The 21974-nt window shown below is 41.2% G+C and overlaps 1 protein-coding gene and 2 long non-coding RNA genes across 10 annotated transcripts in view; 1 reads left to right on the plus strand and 2 right to left on the minus strand.

The window, feature by feature from the left end:
* Positions 1 to 1362: 1362 nt before the first annotated feature.
* On the minus strand, positions 1363 to 8918 carry ZNF706 (zinc finger protein 706). 3 transcript variants are annotated; one of them, XM_058698711.1, is made up of 4 exons: positions 8795 to 8918; positions 4413 to 4549; positions 2371 to 2478; positions 1363 to 1670 (listed from the first exon to the last, which is right to left on the minus strand). In XM_058698711.1, the coding sequence occupies exons 2-3, from the start codon at positions 4545 to 4547 to the stop codon at positions 2383 to 2385; spliced, it is 231 nt and encodes a 76-aa protein (XP_058554694.1). In that variant the 5' UTR covers positions 4548 to 4549; positions 8795 to 8918; the 3' UTR covers positions 1363 to 1670; positions 2371 to 2382. The 3 variants fall into 3 exon arrangements, with proteins under 3 accessions (XP_058554694.1, XP_058554696.1, XP_058554695.1); XM_058698713.1 differs by lacking the exon at positions 8795 to 8918 and adding an exon at positions 8209 to 8465; XM_058698712.1 differs by lacking the exon at positions 8795 to 8918 and adding an exon at positions 7857 to 8148.
* A 1060-nt stretch (positions 8919 to 9978) lies between these two features.
* LOC131494384 (uncharacterized) overlaps positions 9979 to 21974 on the minus strand; it is an 86474-nt gene continuing 74478 nt past the window's right edge. For 3 of the 6 annotated variants that reach the window (XR_009253365.1, XR_009253364.1, XR_009253367.1), the window contains 2 exons: positions 16927 to 19047; positions 9980 to 10529 (listed from right to left, as the gene is read on the minus strand). This is a non-coding gene — a long non-coding RNA (uncharacterized LOC131494384). Of the gene's footprint in view, positions 10530 to 16926; positions 19048 to 21974 lie in introns of all 6 variants that reach the window. The other 3 variants (XR_009253366.1, XR_009253368.1, XR_009253363.1) reach the window with 3 other exon arrangements.
* Positions 17877 to 20557, plus strand: LOC131494383 (uncharacterized). Its single transcript, XR_009253362.1, has 3 exons — positions 17877 to 17974; positions 18473 to 18602; positions 19421 to 20557. It is a non-coding gene; the product is annotated as an uncharacterized LOC131494383 (long non-coding RNA).

Here is a 21974-nt window from a genome sequence, read left to right on the forward strand (position 1 = left end):
AAATGATTTGTTACTAAATGTAAACATACATATGGTCAAAGCACTTTTAAAAACCTTTAAATTGTAATTTAACCAGAACTTCTGTAATACCCACCACAAGCAATCAGGCAAATTCTAATGTTCTGGTAACCAACATATTAGGAAATAACAGATATTAAATCTGAACTTAGGAAATTACACGGAAAAAAAAAGACTATTTTAAAGTAAGAATGTAACAGAAGTTGCTAAGAAACTATCACCACTGAAGCTTTTCCTCGTAAATATCTTATTTTAAACTTACAGTGAAGTCAAACAAGGTGGGCAGAATACGCACAGCTATGAAACAAATGCAGTGATGAATTACAGCAGAAAGAGGGAACGCGCTTTGTGACCCACAGGATCAGATTCGTGGCTCTAAGCAATTACCAGTAAATAGTTGAGTGTTCTTCCTATTATATTAACTTCAAATTTTAAACCGAGTTAAAGCAGTTTCACTAGTAAAGCTAATAGCTGACAAAAGCAAATTAGGAGGACCCTAAAATTAGTCTTCCTTAACTGGATGGGATATACCTCATCCACCAGAACCAACCCACTTCCCCATCCTTAGAGCCAAAAGAATGTGGACATTGGCCCATTTTAATACTTTTCTAGTTCAGACAAATCATACTGTACAGTCTTTGATTTCAGGAACCAGTACAAAGTAAACTTCTAAAACCAACCATTCACTTACAAACGAAAGGAGGGAGAAGGTTCTGGGAATTAACCCAGCAGCAAGTCATTCCAATCTTCCTATTAAGGAAAACCACTCATCAAATTGGCCAAATTATTAATAAATTCCATCAAATGTGGAGTTGTAATCTCAAATGAATGAACTTGAAGAACTGTGAAAGAATCCATAGGTGTAACTTATATAAGACAGATCTTTACCAGTTCACACGTGATCCATCAGGTTTGTATTAAACGAAAGCTGGATTATTTCGCTACGGCATATACTTCAGAACCTACTCTTTCAGAAGGGCTCACTGAAAATCCAACCACATTAGGAATTTGTCAGTTATCTAGAGGGTATACCTGGCTGGCAGCTACAGCCAGGTCACACAGAAGGCTAAAATATTCCAACCTCAAACACAGGAAATGATCAGAGGGGGAAATGACACATGATGGTAATATACTAAGGCAGCAGGTAAGTCATTCTTCACCTAGACCAGCAGCTGCCAGTAAAACTATGAATGAGTCTGCTCCAATGTAACTAGCGAACCTGCCACTGAGCTGAGAAAGGGAGATAGGAACTGCGCTTGCAATTCTAGCTGACGAATTCATTAGATTTTTATAAGGCAAATAATGTGGAAGGTTAGAACAGAATTTCTAGAACCATTTATCCTGTGATGTTGTAAAATCAAAGTACTACTTTATTAAATGAGTTATTTTACACAATATGAACATCAATATAATTACAATTGTAAAAAAATTTTTTATAACAAGGATGGACTGATTTTCAGATTTCCAAATCAGAGTCAACTGTACATTTACACAGAATTGTCTTTGCATGAAGCCCAAAAGGGAACAGCATAAAAATGAGTGTTTCTGTAGCCCCTTTATTTTTGCTGATCAACAGTTTGTTAGAAAAGCAGCTGCAGGTTTGTTACCTAAGGTCTGAGACAGTAGAAGAGCCAAAGGTGTCGTGAATTCACCTATAAAACATAAACGGAATTTTCAGTGAATGCAAGCATTGCACAAATACCACTTATATGCATTTCAAATGTCTAAGAAAAATGCACCACATGCATAAGCTACCAAGTCATTCTGATGGATCTGTCAATGATTTTATACACAAATCTTTGATAAATTTACTTTAAAAAGGAAGTTATCTCACACCATCACCACCACTTAGGGAAAACAAAAACCACACAAAAAATGTAAACTGATTATTTTCAAGCAACTATAAAGTTTATACAGTGTAAGCCCACATTTTGCTACATATTTCAATGCATTCAGAAGCTCTGTTAAACACTCTAAAATACCTGCAACAAGGCACTCAGGAACATTGTTCTGCATCATTTCTGGGAGCAAGACCCTCAAATGCCTTTATAATAGTTACTTTCTTTAGGCTGGTAAGTCTCTTCCATTCTTGGACCAGAGCTGGCCAGCATCACCTCAGCCCCCCATTTTGGGCTACAGTAGTAAAAACTTGGGTGTTTCAAAGGCATTGAGAAGATCTGGTTTGGGAAAATGGGTTTTTAACGGTTGTGAAGGTAAACGCTAACTTAAAAAAGGGGAAGCAATAAAATCTCAGCTAGAAAAAAGGTAGACATTAATTTCAGTAACAGAAGATAATTTTGCTCTCATATACAACCTTGACATTAACAAATGAAAAGACAAAAGGTCAACTACCTGTAAACAACTTTATGCCTGAACATCAGCCAATTCTGGAGGAAGTGGAGTCTTAGGATGCTTGCTTTCAAAGTGCTGCTTGAAGGTCTTAGGGTCTGGCATTTGTGTCTAATTTTAAAAAAATGTGCAAAAAAAGAGTTAGACCTTATTCATGAAATAAAAATGTGTTAACTTTTCAAATCCTGAGCCTGCTCATGATAGACAATCATCTCAAAATACTTTTAAGTTCCTGCAACTAGTGGCTGGCATATGAAAAAGGACCTTGTAACAAAGAAATTCCTTAACGTGTGACCGTATTTCACATATGGAGAATAGGTGGGTTACATAAAGGATTCTGCTTGTTTAACAGGAAACAAGAGATAACATTTACTTAACACATTATGTTAAGCAGGTTACCTGAATTCTCATAGGACCTTCCCACTAATCTTAAATTAGTTCCTACTATTATTCCTCATTTCACGTAAGAAACTAAAACCTAGGGTGTAATTTGTCCAAGACCTGTTTCAACCTCATACTGTACTTCAGTTCTCAAATGTTACACTACACCAACTTCCCTAGGCAAGGACCTTCAGTAATTGATCCTCTTGCTCAGGCAGTTAAACAAAACATGAAATACAAGTTTTGGCTATTTTTGGGAGTTTAAAGAGGTGAACTACTCTAGGTCTTTTATTATTTTTTAAAACTTGATTTACTTATTTAGCGTGTGTGTGTGTGTGTGTATGTATGTATGTATGGGGGGGGGGGAGGGAGGGAGGGGTGCATGCAGTCGGGGTAGGGGCAGAGAGAGAATTCCAAGCAGGCTCTGTGCTGTCAGCAGAGAGCCCACTGCAGGGCTCAATCCCACTCAGGAGCGGAGATCAAGAGTCAGATGTTTGAGCCACACAGGCACCCCTACTCTAGTACTTTCAAATCGAAGCATTTACTCATCAGTAATTTAATGAAATTTACTTTTACCCTGTCTCTTTCCAAAGAGAATTTAAAGTTGCTCAATTGCATTATTTTGAGTGTCTCAAAGCTCAGTATGAACAAGATACTTAATGTAATAGGTTTCCTCTCTTAACAAGAACTTTCATGTAGTTAGAAACTTCAATTTCATCAGTAATGCCTTCAGATGATAAACTTTAGTTTTGGAATCATGTCTTACCAAGATCCCTTCCCACAACCCTACCAAGGTGTGGGGCTTTGGAAAAAAATACATATACATATGTATACATGCATATGTACTAGACCACCGTCACTATGTATTTTTCCTTTGGCACTTCTATTCACGAACTTCAAAGGTGCTGAGCTTACAAAAAAGCAAGAAAGAAACTGGCTTGGAACTGAGGAAAAACTTCTTTGAAAGGAAGTGTGGTATGGTAGCCTGGAGGGTGGGCTCAGGAACTAGACTGCCCAGCTTCAGATCCCAGCTCTTCTCTGTACTAGCTGGGTGACCCTGCACAAGTTATTTAATCCCCATGGCTCAGTTTACTTTTCTGTAAAATGAGAATAAAAGTCCTTTATCTCATAGGGTGATTGTGGGGATTAATGGGCTCATACGTGTAGAACACCAGATATGCACTCAATAGTAGTTGTTATGACTACTCTTCAAATCTAATAAAACATATTAATTCTAGGAAAGGCCCTAACGTAAAAATACTCCGTAGAGTTTTGCAGACCTCCTAAGAATTTAGTGAAGAAAAAAGACAATTATATAACCAGGGGTATACTTGTGTCTCGTACAGCTCTAAACTAAGAATGTAGATCTGACTTCTTACAAAGTTCAAAGTGTAGTATCTGCCCTGAAGAAGACATCTTTATTCTTCACGAGGAAAAGGACTTTGCTTTGTTCACTCCCTTCCCCCAACACCTAGAGAACTGTGCCTGGCCACAGGAGCCATTCAAGAAAATATTTATGGAAGAGACAACTGAAGATGGAAACCTAAAATAAGCAGCTCTCCAATCTATTTATTTTGCCATGGCTGCAAAACTTTAACCTCGATACAGCAACATCTAAGCAAAGAACTGTCCACAGGAGGGTTATGCCATCCCACTCCCCTTACCCTACAGACAGTGCAGGTATATATTAAGGCAGCTTTGGCAGCAGCCTTTTGGTCATGTCCTTGTTTCTTCTTTTGTCCAGCTTGCTTTTTGGCATTTTTCTGCTGCGACTGAATCTTCTGCTGTCCACGAGCCATATCTAAAAACAGAAGTTGAGGCATTAGAGTGATTAATACCGAGTAATCGAAGTATGGTAATGCTCTCAAGAGTTGAAGACTTAAGTTCTATAGAGCTGTCAGTCAAAATGTATGGGTTTTCAAATTCTCACATACAATGCTACTAGAGAATAAATTAGTACAACCACTGTCGAAAACTGTTTTGGTGTACTCTATAAACCTAATAATTCCACTCCCGATATAAATGCAAATGTACATATACACCCAACAGAAATGTTGCATTTCCCAACAGAAATGCAAATGTACATATCCACCCAAAGGCAATGCGAGAATGTCCAGAGTACTTGTTTCCAAAACTGGAAACAATGCAAATTCCAGTTAATAATAAAATGGATAATTTGTGGTATACTTATCAATGGAATACTACCTGCATTCAAAAAGAAAAAAACTATGGTTACAAGTAACAGGGTTGTATCCAGTGTTAAAGAAGCCAGACACAACACACGGGTTGTATACAGTTCAAAACAGGCAAAGCTAATCTAGGAGGTGGTGAATGGGAAAAAAGGGCATGGGGGGCAGTTGATGTGTTCTATCTCTTGATCAGGGTAATGGTTATATAGGTGTGTTCACTTGTAAAAACTCACTGAGCTGTACATCTAAGATCTGTACACTTTGCCATATGTAACCTTCAAAACTTTACCAAAAAAGTTTAGCACTCTTCCCCAAGCAATTGCTTGATCACTTTGCAAAGGTACTTTCCCTTTCTAGTATTAACTGTCATGAATTAAGATTCTTACAATTTAAGAGAAATTTAGAGCTGTCATCTAAAGGTTCTGAAGGAGATCCTAAGAGCAATGGGAACCGTTCTCCTAAATACTCAGGTTACATAAAACCACTATGCTGTTCTAAATCTTTCTAAACAACTGATCTTTGCAGGACTGCTGGAGAAATTACTAAATAAGATTAAATTAGTTCCCAATTGAGAGAATAAACCTTGTAAAAAGGGTAAAGGTACCTTTACAAAAATGAAAGGTACCACTTTTTACTACTGATAGTCTGAAATGAAGCTAAATGGGTTAAAAATAAATGTCACTGAAAAAGTTACTTTTACTTTTTCATTACATTTAAGTCTTCGTGGAGCACCTGGGTGCCTGTTGGTTGATTCTTGATTTCAGCTCAGGTCATAATCTCACGGTTATTGAGTTCAAGCCCCACACTGTCAGTACAGAGCCTGCTTGGGATTCTCTCTCTCCCTCCCCTGCTCTTGCTCGCTCTTCAAATAAACTTATAAAACAAAAACAAAAAACAAAAAACAAAAAAAAAGGAAGAACTGCAGAAACTTAAAAAAAAAAATTAAAGGCTTCTCAAACCAAGAAACAGATTCTTAACTATAAAGACCTGATGGTTATCAGAGGTGGGTAGGGGGATGGGTGAAATAGGTGATGGGGATTAAGAAATACACTCATCATGATGAGCATTGAGTAATGTATAGAATTATTGAATCACTAATATTGTACACCTGAAATTAATGTAACACTACATGTTAACTCTACTGGAATTAAAATAAAAACTTAATAAAAAACATTAAAGTCTTCTATTGGACAACACACGTTAAACCTGCTCATAAAGGGCCTATGAGCCCCAGCTACCTTTTAAATATATTGAAATTGGGTCCTAAGTAGAATTCCTATGTATAGCTTTGACTAGCACTGCAATTAAGTTTTAAACTTCTAAATCACTGCAGGGCATGAACATAACATGGACCTACATCACCTTTAACCAGAAAACAGTACTGGCTTTTTCTGACTGGGATCCTAATTAGTTAATGGATATAAAATCAAAGCATTTCATAGAAGCACATGAGGTTCTCCCCAAAAAAGGAAAAAGGGAAAGTGAATACATAAATACACTGCTTGGACAAGTTCCCACTAGTATTTAACACTGAACTGAAAGTCAAGTAAAATATAGAAGAGACCCAATGCTTTTCTAAAAAGCCAGCTATTTTAACAAACTACAAAAATTTTTAGTATGCTAGCCGAATGTAAGAACCCCGTTCCCATATAATGGTAAATATTACCAGATGTGTTAGTCCTTGAACACCAAACTTCCATTTTCGCTTTTCAAAAGCCAAATATTTATCATTTCCAAGCCAAACGGAATGATTTGAAGTATATTTAAGTACAAATGTTATGGCAGCATATCAAACCTGTTCCCACAGAAACAGTTTTAGATACTTGAGTATGATGTGGACGGTAATAGGTACGCAATCTTTATGTATCCCAGTCTATTATAACATCTTGTATCAGTACCTTATGTTACAATACTTCAGTCCTCTCAGGCTTCTGAACTCTTCTACACAATGTCTGCCACGCATGCTAACACTGATTTTGCGGGTAACCTCGATTGTTTTAATGCCACTAATTCCAGAAATGTCTTTGATAATTACAAGATATTAGCTATTCTGATACCACTTTCAGGCAGCGCTCTGTACCATGTCATGAGATGAATATTATTTTTAACTTTTCCACCTAGGACTTCTCCTAAAATATAACATTACACAATAGATTTAACCTATTTTCCATTGTCATCTAAAGTAATAAATAAAACCATAAAAGCTTTGATAAGTAAAGACTGTTGTAGCTTGTTCTTATTTTTAAAACAGAAAACTGAACACCCCGTAAAGGAAATCAACAGTCTAAATGCGTGGGGTAGGCCCCTAACTTCCAACAACTCACTGCATTAATTTCCTTTCTGAAAGCAGAAATGCAAACGAACAAGCCACCTGCTTTTGGACAGCTCAACTTAAGAAATGCTCTCAAGCCAAATCGAATTTTCTACAAAATCTTAAGCACAACTTCTTAATTACATACGACAAACTCAGGGGCAACAAGTCACTTACAAATACCTTAAACGCAGATTTTTAACGTTACTCTTATTTACTGTAATTTTCCGAGAGGGCTGCAAAGAGGGAAGTAGAACGAATAAAGAGTTGTTCTAAAATGAAGAGCTTTTACAGGAGGCAACAAGTAAGGAGTGCCCCCTAAGATCCTCTTAAAACCCAAACAACTAAGAAAAGATTTTTCGATCCAGGAAGTAGGATCATTCTCTATAACCATCTGAAACGAAGAGGCCCAGGCAGTGATCAACATCCTGACCCCCACGTTTTAACTACATCCGTTCACCGAGGGTAGAGAAAAGCACCGGGAGTAAGGTCTATCTCACCCAACACTTGACCGACCCCAGCTGCAGCCCGGCCCACCTTCCTTCCCAACCGGCCTCTCCCGCCTCGGGGAGCTCCTTCCCCGGTCCGGCCACACAGCCCCCACCTACCCGCCACTCCGCACAGATTCCGGCCCGAGACGCGCCTCCCCGAGGCTTTGGCCGCCCCAAACCCGGCCCCTTCGGCCACGGGGAGCCCGGGCCTCGAGAAACCGACCAGCTGCTGTCGCCAAGGGGTAAGGTTACCGCTCCGCTCCGCGGCCTGCAACCCGGCCACCTGCAGGGCCTGGCAGGCGCCCGAGCTCTCCCTCCTGCCCGCGGCCCGCGCTGGGACAGGACGGGCCGCCGCCTGGGAGACGGGGAGGCCGGCGGCCCCTCGCGACCCGCGGCGACCCCGCCGCCGGGCCCCCACCCCGGCTCCCGGACGTCCTGCGGCGTCAGCGCCGCCCCCACTGCCGCTCACCCGGGCCGGGACAGTCTTGCGTCGGAGAGACCGCGCAGCGCGAGAGGGCCGGGGGAGGTGGCCGGAGGGAGAGCAAGGGGGAGCGCGCCCAGCACCGCTTCGGCCTCCTCCACCCGCCAAGGAGGGGAAAGAGGAGAGCGGAGAGCACAACAGCCCGCGCCTCGAACCCGCCGCCGCGCGCACCCGCCGCCGCCTCAGCCTCGGGGGAGGCCACTACGCTCGTGCCCGCGCACGCCGCGCAGCTCTCCCAGTCGCCCCAGCGCCCGCCCGCTTTTCACCGCCCACTCGCCTTCCTGCTGCGGCCACCTCCCCCGCCCCTCCTCTGCTCGCACGCCTGCGCCCTTTCCGGTCGCGCAGGCCAATGGCAGTGCGCTCCTATTACATAAGCGCCAGGGGGCGGGGCCTGGCGGCGCCGGCGACCCCTGCGAGACGGGAACTGCAGGGGACGTCGCCCTCTGTCCCCGGCGCCCCTCCTCTCCCGCGTGCGCTATCTAGGCGGCTTCAGCCGGCGCCGCGCCGCGTGTTCGCTGTCCTGCTGGGTGACGGCCCGCGGCGTGTTTCACAAGTCGCTCGCTAGCACACTCACTCGGGCGGCGGCCAGCCTCGGCCCCCGCGGCCCTTCGCACTCGCCTCCCGCCTCGCCAGCGCCCTGCTATGCTGTGGCTCCGGGGACTGGCCGGGAGAGGTGCGCCAGCGCCGCGGCGGCGTGGGACACCGGGCAGCCCGCCACCCGGACGCACCGCCGCCCTCGCCCCCAGTGCGGCCCGTGGGCCCGGCAGCTCCTAATAGGGACGCGGCCTTTGTTCTCTCATCGGCCTCCCTTTACCGCGTTCCCACGGAAACCCCGGTTATTTATTTATTTATTAATTTATTTTACCAATCTGGGGTTTTTAGGGAGTTCAGGATTCCAGCCTCAGTGTTGCTGGCTAGGGCTCCCTGATCGGATTAGCGGACTACTAACTATACAGAGTTGCTAATATTTGGGGAAATGGCTAAGTTGGGTTGGTTTGGTTTCTCTTGATTTATAGGCCACAACAGCCAACTTCCAGTATCTGATTAAGAGCGATTGCGATTGTAATGATTATTGTATCTGCTGATTATCTGGAAAGGGCATTTTAGACATTGGCTTTATTCTCTCGTGCACCCCCCCCCCCCGTTGTTGGTTTCTAATTTGATTTATTCGTAACAAGGAAAAGGGAGGCTTTTGCATTTGACCCAGTCACCTTGCCCATAGCCTCCACTCTCCCAAATTTGCCTGTAAGTGCGCAGGAGTTGCTAGTTTAATATAACTACATCCCAGGTTAGCTGGACTGGGATACAGATATTACAGCTGAACTGTTTAAAATAATCAGGAAAGGGGCGCCTGGGTGGCTCAGTCGCTTAAGCCTCCGACTTGAGCTGAGGTCATGATCCCACAGTTTGTAAGTTCCAGCCCTTCATCAGGCTTTGTGCTGACAGCTCAGAGGTTGTAGCCTGCTTGGTATTCTGTGTCTCCTCCTCTCTCTGCCCCTCCCATGCTCTTGCTCTGTCTCTCTCTGTCTCTCAATAATAAATGTTTAAAAAAAATTTTTTTTAATATCTTTAGTTTTCAGTTGTAAGCTAATTTTCATCACCACATGCCCAAATAGATACTGACCAAAGGAACTGGAGGTGTCTAGAGAAACCAAAACTTGGCATATCATGAAGCTCTAGCTTAATCAATATTCACCATAACCATGATAACTGTATTAGCCTGTCTACTAGAAGGGGATTGTGGTATTTGGACAACCTAGAGACAGGAAATCCAAAGAGTTGTGTTTGGCCATGAATCAGAGTGGGCAGTGGAAAGGGACAGCGAAATTTGGCTAGCTAAGATAAGTCGTCTTAACTAGAGAGGTGATTTTTGCTGTGAAATAGTATTAATATGCCACTTGTTACCAAGGCCTAGATGAAACATCCATTTAAGCCAGTGTTCCTTAAAATTCTGCATTATACCACCTTTGAGAATTTGGTAAAAGCTAAGGAGAGTGCTCCCAGAAAGTTCATAGACCTAAAAACTCAGCCCCATTGGTACAGTTTCTCAACCTTGGCACTACTGACGCTTTGGGCTAGATAATTCATTGTTATGAGGGGCTGCCCTGGGGATTGTAAGATGTGAGGCAACATCCCTGTCCTGTACCCTTTTGAAGTCAGTAGCACCCTATCTCCAGTTCTGACAAAAGAAAAATGTCTCCATACCTTTCCACATGTCTTCTGGGGGTCAAAAAACTCCCTTGGTTGAGAACTACTGCATAGAGGGTGTGGTATTATAGTAACTATATGTTGGTTAGGGCATTTGAAATCTGAAGGGAAAAAGGGAAAAAAGGAATGGAGAAGATTCAGCATCTGAGAAGTGACAAACAGTAAAGGAAAGGCGGATGAATTAGCATTACTACCAGCTGGTGTCCTACTTATTCTATAGAAATGTGGCAGCAAATGGGATACGAACGCCTTGGAAGGATTTTTATACACATTTCTGCTTTTAATTGTGAATGCTGCAGTATTTCTACCGACTGGTTTTCTTCTTCTACCTTTCGAAAATTACTCTAGGTCAATATGCAATAAGCATGTGCCTATTTTCAATCCAAAATCACAATCAGATTAAAATGCTTCTCTGGAGACTTGAAAAGGCTGATTTATTTGTATTCATGTCTGATTTTCAGGGCTGAGAGAGCTGATGGTTAATCAATGTATTATTTCTCAAATGAACGGATTATTCTGAATCACTTTTCCCAATTTATCTGTGATATGTAGGTTAATAGCTAAATATAGGAAAGTGCTTAGCTTAGAGAGGTTCCTTCGAGTATAAAAGAGGCAAGGTCCTGGCCCCATAGGTCCTTCCACTTAGTGATGCATAATAATAGCAATAATGACAACAATAACTCAAAACAAAAATGTTCCCTTTTCTAGATCTTATTCTTCTAATCGACTTCTTATTGTGATTTCTCAGGGCAGGAACCTCTGTTTTCCCAAAGGAATCTCATTCATTGCTGTGGCTTTAAAATAATGAACTTCGGGGGTGCCTGAGTGGCTCAGTCGGTTGAGCATCTGACTTCAGCTCAGGTCATGATCTCATGGTTTGTGAGTTTGAGCCCTGTGTCAGGTTTTGTGCTGACAGCTCAGCCTGGCGCCTGCTTTGGATTCTGTGTCTCCTCTCTCTGCCCCTCCCCTGCTTGCGCTCTCTTTCTCTCTCAAAAATAAATAAGCATTTAAAAAAAATTTTTAATAAGAAAATAATGAACTTCAGATGACCCTACATCTATCTTCTAGTTCACCTTTCTTCTGATTTCTAAATTGATATATCCAAATGCCTATTTTCCATTTCTACTTTAATGTTTTATAGACATTTCACATTTAATACCATATGGTCTTGAATCAAAGAAGCTATTGATGGTAAATCACATGTATCTCCACCAAGATAAAAAAAAAAATTACTGCCACTTGTACTATGGCATAATGCTAAGATACCCTTGATTGTACAGTATATCTCAATTTCAGAGATGTTAGAATTGGTTTTTAAAATACCGCAATTTATTAGAATAGCATCAAAAAGAATAAAATACTTAGGAGTAACTTTACAAAGAAGTGCAAAACTTATATTCTAAGTGCTACAAAACATTGTTGAAAGAACTTAAAGAAAACCTAAATAAATGGAAAGGCATTCCATGTACATGGATCAAAAAATGTAATATTATAAAACTAGCAATATTCCCCAAATTTATCTACAGATTCAGTGCTTCCCCTATCAAAATCTCAGCTGTCATTTTTGCATAAATCAACAAGCTTATTTTGAGATTCACCTGGAAATTCCAAGGAACTCAGGGTAAAATAAGAAATAGATTTGGTCTTCAACCCCATTCCCAGCACAAAGCTCCTAAACCCTTGGAATTTCCTGAGTGATAGGAGTGTCTTTTGTCATTGATAAGGAGCTCCTTTTGAGCTTACCTGAATTTATGCTAATGCGTGGCTTAGGGTGGGGCTCCTAGATGGTCTCCAGATGGGACTGGTGAACATATCAAACAAGGGAGTAGAGGATTAAAACTGTCTTTTTTTTTTTTTTTTAATGTTTATTTCTTTTTGAGGGAGGGGTGGGAGGGGCAGAGAGAGAGGGAGACACAGAATCTGAAGCAGGCTCCAGGCTTTGAGCTTAATCAACTGAGCCACCCAGGAGCCCCAAGGATTAAAACTTTCATCAACAATAGTCAGACTATTGAAAAGAGCCCAAGAGTCCATCAATAGATGAATGGATAAAGAAGATGTGGTATATAGGGGCACCTGGGTGGCTCAGTGGGTTAAGCCTCAGACTTCAGCTCAGGTCTTGATCTTGTGGTTTGTGAGTTGGAGCCCAGTGTTGGGCTCTGTGCTAACAGCTCAGAGCCTGGAGCCTGCTTTGGATTCTATGTCTCCCTCTCTCTCCTCCTTCCCCTGCTCACACTCTCTTTCTCAAAAACAAACATTAAAAAAAGAAGATATTTTACATAAAAATATATATATATACACACACATATATATTCCATTATATATATTATATATGTATTCCATTATATATATTATATATATTCCATTAGATATATATTATATGTATATAATATATATCTAATGGAATATTACTCAGTCATCAAAAAGAATGAAATCTTGCCATTTGCAATGATGTGGATGGACCTAGAGTGTATTATGCTAAGTGAAATAAGTCAGAGAATGGCAAATGCCATTTGATTTCACTCATCTGTGGAATTTAGAAATTAAAACACATAAACATGGGAAGAAAAAAGGAAAGGGAAGCAAACCATAAGAGACTCTTGACAATAGAGAACAAACTGAGGGTTGATGGAGGTAGGGAAGTGGGGGATGGGCTAAATGGGTGATGGGTATTAAGGAGGGCACATGTTACGACGAGCACTGGGGGCTATATGTAAGTAATGAATCACTAAATTCTCCTGAAACCAATGTTAACACTATATGTTAACTAGAATTTAAATAAAAATTTGGAAGAAAAAAAAAAACCTTTCAGCCCTAACCACCAAGCTCTAGGAAGGCAAAGGGAGGGGGCTGGAGATGAAGTTCTATAAAAACTATTGAGCAAGATTAGATGAGCTTCCAGGTTGGCAAACTCATCCACATGCTGGGAAGGTGGCACACCCCAGTTCCATGGGGACAGAAGCCTCTGCACCTGGGACCCTTCTGAACTTTGCCCTATGTACCTCTTTATCAGGCTGCACATCTGTATCCTTTATAATGTCTTTTATAATAACAGTTTAAACATAAGTAAATGTTTCTCTGAGTTTTTTGAGCTGTTCTAGCAAATCAATCAAACCTAAGGAGGTGATCATGGGGACCTCTAATTTATAGCAGGTTAGTCACAAGCACAGGTAACAGCCTGAACTTGCTACTGACATCTGAAGGGCGGGGGTGGTGGCAGAGGGCACTGTCTTGTAGGACTGAGCTGTTAACCTGTGAGACCTGATGATATCCCCTGGTAGATAGTGTCAGAATTGAGTTAAACTGTAGGACACCCAGCTGATGTTGCAAAATTGTTTGATGTTTGGAAAACCTACATGTCTGGTGTCAGAAGTGAAGTAGTGTTGTTCTGAAGTATTGGGAGTAGAGGAGACACGGGGAGGAGGAGTCTGCTCTCTCTTTACATCAGAACAGCCAAAACAACTTTGAAAAGAGGACCCAAGTTGGACGACTTACCCTTCCCAATTTCAAAACTTGGCTGTAAAGCTACAGTAATTAAGACTACGGTACTTGGAGAAGAACAGACATTTGGGGGGGCACCTGGGTGGCTCAGTCAGTTAAGCATCTGCCTTCGGCTCAGGTCATGATCTCGCTGTTCATGATTTCAAGCCCCACATCAGGCTCCCTACTGTCCACGCGGAGCCTGCTTCAGATCCTCTGTCCCCCTCTCTTTCTCCCCCTCTCCTGCTTGCACACACACTCTCACAAAAATAAATAAATAAAAACTTAAAAAAAAAAATTTTTTTAAACCTAGGCATTTGGTCAATCAGATAGACTTGAGAACCCAGAAATATTCACACTGATTTCAACACAGATGCCAAGAAAATTCAACAGGGAAAGAATAGTCCTATCAACAAATCGTGGGGGAACACTTGGATATCCACATGCAAAAGAACGAAATTGAATCCTTATCTTATGCCGTACACAAAAATTAATCAAAATGGATCACAGACCTAGGTGTAAATGCTAAAGGATAAAATTCTTAGGAAGAAAATATAGGAATAAATCTGCATGACTTTCAGTTAAGCAAAGCTTTCTTAGATACGACACCAAAAGCATTCATGACAAAAGAAGTAACCTATTTAAATAATGGGTAACAAATCTGAGTAGATATTTCTTCAAAGAAGATATACAAATGGCCAACGTATACAAGAAAAGGTGCTCACTGTTATTAGCCATCATGGAAATACAAATCAAAATACTGAGATAGTATTTCACGCCTACTAAAATGGTGGATGTAATAAAAAAAGACAGGAATTATGCGTTGGAGTGGATGTGGAAAAAATGGGACCCCCATGCTTGCAATGTAAAATGGTGCAGCCTCTTTGGAAAATATTCTGGCAGTTCCCCAAAAGGTTAAATATAGGGCTGCCATACGATTCAGGAATTCCTATTCTAGATCTATATCTGAGAGAAAGGAAAACATACATCTACTCAATAGCTCGTACATGAATGCTCAAAATAGCATTTTGGCTATTTGTAATAGGCAAAAAGTAGAAACAACCCAAATTTTCATCAACTGATGAGTTGATAAATTAAAGTGATATATATATATATATATATATACACACACACACCATATATATATACACACACACCATATATATACACATTATATATATTATAATATTTTTATATTATATAATTTATATCATATAATTATTATATATATAATATGGAATATATATAATATCCATTTAAGGAATATATATATTTAAAAAAAAAAATCCCTAAATGGAATATTATACACCCATAAAAATGCATGAAGCACTGAGACATATTACAACATGGCCAAATACTGAAAACATTATGCTAAGTGAAAGAAACCAGTCACAGAAGATCATATATTGTGTGATTTAATTTATCTGAAATGTCAAAAATAGGCAAGTCTTTAAAGATGAAGTAGATTAGTGGTTGCCTAAGGCTGGGAGAATTGGAAGGAGATGGGAAGTATATGGTAATGGGTACAGACTTTCTTTTGGGATGATGAAAATGTTTTAAAATTGACTGTGGTGATGATTGCACCACTCTGAATATACTGCAAACTACTGAACTGTGTACTTTAAATGAGTGATTTGTGTCTTATGTGAATTATATCCCAATGAAAACTGTTACATTAAAAAAATTTTTTTAATGCTTATTTATTTTTCAGAGACAGAGACAGAGTGTGAGTCGGGGAGAGACAGAGAGAGGGAGACACAGAATCCAAAGCAGGCTCCAGGCTTCACGTTGTCAGCACAGAACCCCACGTGGGGCTTGAATTCACAAACCGCGAGATCATGACCTGAGCCGAAGTCGGATGCTTCACTGACCGAGCCACCCCCCTACCATGGGGCCTTGCTATATGCCCTCCCCTCTCTTGTATGCCCTGCCCTCCCTTCCAGTATGTCTACTTTATATTCCTTCTTCAAATTCCAGCTAAAATATCACATTCTCAGAAAAGCCTTCCTTCCTTGAGCCCCCATCTAAATGAGGATTCCTCTGTGTGGAGAAAAAGGAACTCTCATACACTGTTGGTGGGAATGTAAACTGGACAGCCATTGTGGAAAACAGTGTGGAGGTTCCTCAAAAAATTAAAAATAGAGATACCATATGATCCAATAATTCCACTATTCGGTACTTACCCAAAGAAAACAAAAACACTAATTCAAAAAGACATATGCATCCCTATGTTTATTGCACCATTATTTACAATAGCTAAGATGTGGAAGCAACCTGTGTCCACTGATAGATGAGTGGATAAGGGAGATGTGGTACACACACGCACACACACAAGTGTGCACGCACATTGGAATATCACACAGTCATGAAAATGGATGTGATCGTGCCTTTTGAGACAACATGGATGGACCCAGAGGGTATTATGCTACGTGAAATAAGTCAGAGTGAGAGAGACAGATACCACATGATTTCACTTATATATGTGGAATCTAAAACAAAAATAAATAATCGAAAAGCAAAATCAGACCTATACATACAGAGAACAAGCTGATGGTTGCCAGAGGGAAATGGTGAGATGAGCAAAATGGGCGAAGGAAAGAGGGAGATACAGACTTCCAGTTATGGAGTAAATACGTCATAAGAATAAGACGCACAGCAGAGGGAATATAGTCAATAATATTGTAACAGCAATATACGGTGACTGCACATGTGGTGAATATAGCATAACGTGTAAACCTGTCAAATCACTATGTTGCACATCTGAAACTGATACAACATTGTCAATTATACTCAAATAAGAAAATTAAAAAAAAGAGAGAAACACAAATACAAAAGGCAATTCTAAGAAAGGGAAGCATTTTATACTGTCGACTATGCTCATGAAAGTAAAAATATTGAATAGCAAAGAATAGAAAAGCTATGATGGAGTGGGGTGTGGAACAGTATTTGAGTGGATGGCGTCAAGGTTATTGATTCCTTTAAGGGTGGCTAATGAATGCAGGAAAACCTTCAGGTACTTACTTTTACAAAGAGCTCCGTTGGGGCACCTGGGTGGCTCAGTCGGTTAAAGCGTCCCACTCCAGCTCCAGCCACGATCTCAGGGTTCATGAGTCCAAGGCCCACACTCAGATCACGGAGCCCACTTGGGATTCTCGCTCTCTCCTCTCTCTCTGCCCCTCTCTTCCTCATGCTTTCTCTCTTGGTCCCTCAAAATAAATAAACAAACTTAAAAAAGTAATAAAAAGAGCTTTGCTGAGGTGTAACTGACACACAATAAACTGAATATACTTAAAGTGTTAACAAATAAACAGACAAACAAGGATCCGTCTGGTTTAGCAGTCTGTACTTTTCATTCTTAGTAATTTATTATAAATATAGACATCATATTCACGTATACATAAACACGTATGTATATACATATACAACCATATATAATTATATATGTAAGTTCGTGGAATATATGTAAATTTTTCCTTTCCATTTGACTCCTAAAACAATAATATGTAACATTTCTGTGTTGCCTACTCTCTACCAGGTACTATTACTCATACTTGATAGTACTTCACACATTTTCATTCATGTAATTGTGTCAACAATACTTAGGTAACTGAGGTATAAAATGGTTAAGTAAGTTACCCAAGATTACATGACTAGAAAGTGGAAAAGATTTTTTTTTAAGTTTATTTATTTATTTTTGAGAGAGATCGCATGAGAGAGCGGGAGTGGAGGTAGGGCAGAGAGAGAGAGAGAGAGAGAGAGAGAATCCCACCAGCGCAGAGCCCAGTGCAGGCCCGATGTGGGACCCAAACCCACCAACGAAGAGATCGTGATCCCAGTGGAAGTCGGACACTTACCCAACTGAGCCACCCAGGCACGCCGAAGGTGGAAAATATTTGACCCCAGCAGTCTGGTTCCAGAGCCTGGGCTGACTGTTCTACACCACAACGGAAGGCCCATAGCTCCTTGGTTACCCCTGTGTAACCAGCATTGAGCACAGTGCTTGGCAGGGTGTAAGGATCAATAAACACTTGTCGAATGAAGATACACCTGAATGATCCCTCCATACTAGGTGAGAAGTCCTCCTCTAAGTATCACAGAGCATGCTGTAATAGCATTTACACAGCGGTAATAATGTAGATATGGATCTAACCACAATTATAACTACAAATATAACTTAATTGGGAGGATGCAGGGATGCGAAGTCGAGGCAGGATGGGGCCAAGGAGGTGGGAAGAGCATTGAAAGCGAGCTAAATTCTTACTTGCCACAGTGGGAAGTCCTTGGATGATGCGTAACACGGAGAAAAACTTGCAGGAAATGGTAGTATAAGAATGTTTTGCAGAAGTGTAGAGGTAAATACCAAAAGAATTGACGGACAGGATTGTACACAGCTGTGGCTGAAAAGAGAGAAAACGGCAGGCAGGAAACTGAAACTGTTTTTCCTAACTAGCCTGCTAGGACTAGTAGGGTGTTTTAACTGTGCGCGTGCGTTACTGTGACAAAACAAAAACTAACTGAGCAAAATAGTCTGCGTTTCTAATCATTTTCTAACCGTATCTGTTTCCAGGCAGTATGTATGTCTTCATAGTGCTCGGTGCTTCAGAAAGACGGATGAACAATTCCGGGTATTATAATGAGTCCAGGTTTTATTAGCACCTTGGCATCTCCCTGCAGTTAGTCTCTGCTTCTCATTCCAGGTAAGGACATGCCTTGGCTTCCCCTGTTCCATTTTTCTAGTTCTCAGCATACCGTCTTTATCTTTAGACTCAGGCAGCTGAATGAGCTAGGGGGAAAAGTATCCAAAATGTAATGTGCCTGTCCTTGCTGCCTTTACATTATTACTCTTAAACAGGTGGAAACACCAAGACAAAACAGAAAAGTCAAGAATGGAGTGTTTCATTCTTCCCCAGACAGCAATTCATACAGATGTCTACTGGGTGAGGGCCTTTGCCGTGATCTTAACCAGAGAGCTATCTTGGTCTAGCTCATGGCTTTGATTTTGTCCAAAGTCCACTGATTGCATTGGTGGCGGCAGGCTGATTCCATACGGAGAAATCTGTCCTGAAAATGACTCCTGTGGTTTCGCCTGACTTCTGCTGATCTGCAGAGACATTTTTCTAACGTCTCCACTTTGAACCATTACTTTGGAGGAGAGAAGACAAGAAAAAAGCATTTAGTTGCACTCTGAAATGTAACTACTTTTTGGCTGAGTATGGTTATTAATGTTTCTAATTACATGCTTAATTATATTCTGTGTTTGATTTTAATAGTAGTTAAGCCATTGAGACTCCGGAGAATGTTTAATGGTTGATTCCCCAGATATAAAATGAAAGAGGGGGTTTGAGTGACTTCCCAGACCCCTCTAGTCCTTGAACTTCTATGTCTTGATGACTCAACATGAACTTCATGGTCTTTTAAAAGAACTCTATTTATGAAAGTATGAAAGGCAGAATTAAAACCACTCCAAACTCCATCCAGCTGCATTTTCTTTTTTTTTTTTTTTTTTTTTTTTAAGGTATGCTTCACACCCAGTGCAGAGCCCGATGCAGGGCTTGAACTCATAACCCTGAGATCAAGACCTGGATGCTTAACCAACTGAGCCACACAGGTGCCCCCCCCCTCCCAGGTACAGATTTGAAACCAAGGGTGCTCACTATTTACATAGAAGATGACAATGTAGTTTCTGCATACTATAGGAGAACTCTAAGTGTTTGAGGGATGGGTAGAAAAATAGTGTGAAGAAGGAAACACTTGTTTGAAACTATTATCACTGTGTTCATCATGTTTTTTGTTTCCCGTGTCTTATGGCGTTTTAATATTTGGGAGGCCTTCCAGCCCCAGGGAGAGACTACCTCTCCCGGTGCTACCCTTCCTGGGGATAATGGCAACCTGCCTAGAACTATGCCTTCTGTATGCACGTATAGTCTCGTGTGTATCCCCTCAACACTCTCCCTGACTCTCCGACAGCACACCAGTGTTAACCCCGACCTAAGTCATCCCAGGGCCAGGTACCAGTCAATCAGAGATCATCCCTATAGCCCCAAACTGGCCTGAATTATTCAAACTGGCTAATTCTAAAATGTTTGCTCTTCCCAGCCTTGACTTTCCCACACAAACCCCGATAAAGGCGCTGGCCTAGGCTTTCCCCTGGCTTCTGCTTCTGTGTCCTAACTACAACCTGGTACCCCCCCCCCCCCCCGCCGTGACCCTGCGTGGTGTGGTGGGCCCCCTTCTCTGTGGTAATGTAAGTAATAAACTCTTTTTTCAATGGCATTGACCTCGCCATATCGTCATTCCATTACTTCCATAAATTAAAATCCCATGGGTACAGATGAGACAACGATCTACATTCAGTGTTTGTTGAGTGTGGAAACTGGGAGAATTCCCTGGCCTCCATGTTCTTTGTAGGTATGGTTGGCTCACCTGCTTAGGACACCTTACAAATGATAATCCAGACTTCTAACTCAGTCCCCACGCAGGCCATGTCGCTTTATAGCATTTCACGATCACGCATCCAACCCCGAGACTGGGTCAAATTCTCAAAATAAATGTTTTATCTTAAAGTATAATGTGACAGGCATGTGGGGATAGACGTGGAGAATGACAGACAATCACTTCAGCTTGTTATTTTGGAACCATTAGTCATAGGACATGCCCTACTGAAGCTAGGTCCCTAGTATTGTTCTTCCTATATAAAACAGAATTCTTAACGAAGACATCCAGATGGCTAGCAGACACATGAAAAAATGCTCAACATCACTCATCATCAGGGAAATACAAGTCAAAAGCACAATGAGATACCACCTTACACCTGTCAGAATGGCTAACATTAACAACTCAGGCAGCAACAGACGTTGGCGAGGATGCGGAGAAAGAGGGTCTCTTTTGCGCTGCTGGTGGGAATGCAAACTGGTGCAGCCACTCTGGAAAACAGTATGGAGGGTCCTCAAAAAATTAAAAATAGAACTACCCTACGACCCAGAAACTGCACTGCTAGGTATTTATCCAAGGGATACAGGTGTGCTCTTTCGAAGGGACACATGCACCCCCATGTTTACAGCAGCACTATCAACAATAGCCAAAGTATGGAAAGAGCCCAAATGTCCATCGATGGATGAAAGGATAAAGATGTGGTATATATATACAGTGGAGTATTACTCGGCAATCAAAAAGAATGAAATCTTGCCATCTGCTACAACGTGGAGGGAATTAGAGGGTATTGTGCCAAGCAAAATTAGCCAGAGAAAGACACATATCATATGACTTCCCTCATATATGGAATTTAAGATACAAAACAGATGATCATAAGGGAAGGGAAGCAAAAATAATGTAAAAACAGGGAGAGGGACAAAACATAAGAGACTCTTAAATACAGAGAACAAACTGAGGGTTGCTGGGGGGGTTGTGGGTGGGGGGATGGGCTAAATGGGTCAGAGGCATTAAGGAAGACACTTGTTGGGATGAGCACTGGGTGTTGTATGTAGGGGATGAATCACTGGAATCTACTCCTGAAATCATTATTGCATTGTATGCTAACTAACTTGCATGGAAACTAAACACTAAAAAATAAATAAAAAACTGAATTCACGATTACGTCAAGCCTCTTATTGATGATAATAGCTATAATTTGGCCACTTACCGTGTGTCTCTAATCCTCACATCAGACCTTCACAGTTAGGTCTGATTATCCCCAATTTTTTGATGAAAAAACTGAGGCTCCAAGAGGTTACTTTTGTCACTGTCACACAGCTACAGGGTGGGGAGCTAGTAAGTAAAAGAGCCAGAACTGAGAATGGAAAGCTGATTCTAAACCCTGCCTTCTTTCCCCCACACCACACTGCCTCAGGAATGCATTCCAGCATGGAGAATTTCTGTGCCTGTGAACTGCTGATGCCCTGCATCAGACTTAAATAGTGGTTAACATGGGCAGCAAGCTTCTCTCTGTTGCCACGACTATGCCCTGCTGCTCTTTTGGGTGCCACAGGGATATCTCTTATCATGTCTGGCTCTTGTTTCTTAATCTGAAAAAACAAGGGATTTGGAGTAGACAGCTGTCTTTTATGATAACA

This window comes from Neofelis nebulosa, chromosome 14 (genome assembly GCF_028018385.1).
Source record: "Neofelis nebulosa isolate mNeoNeb1 chromosome 14, mNeoNeb1.pri, whole genome shotgun sequence".
Classification (NCBI taxonomy): domain Eukaryota; kingdom Metazoa; phylum Chordata; class Mammalia; order Carnivora; family Felidae; genus Neofelis; species Neofelis nebulosa.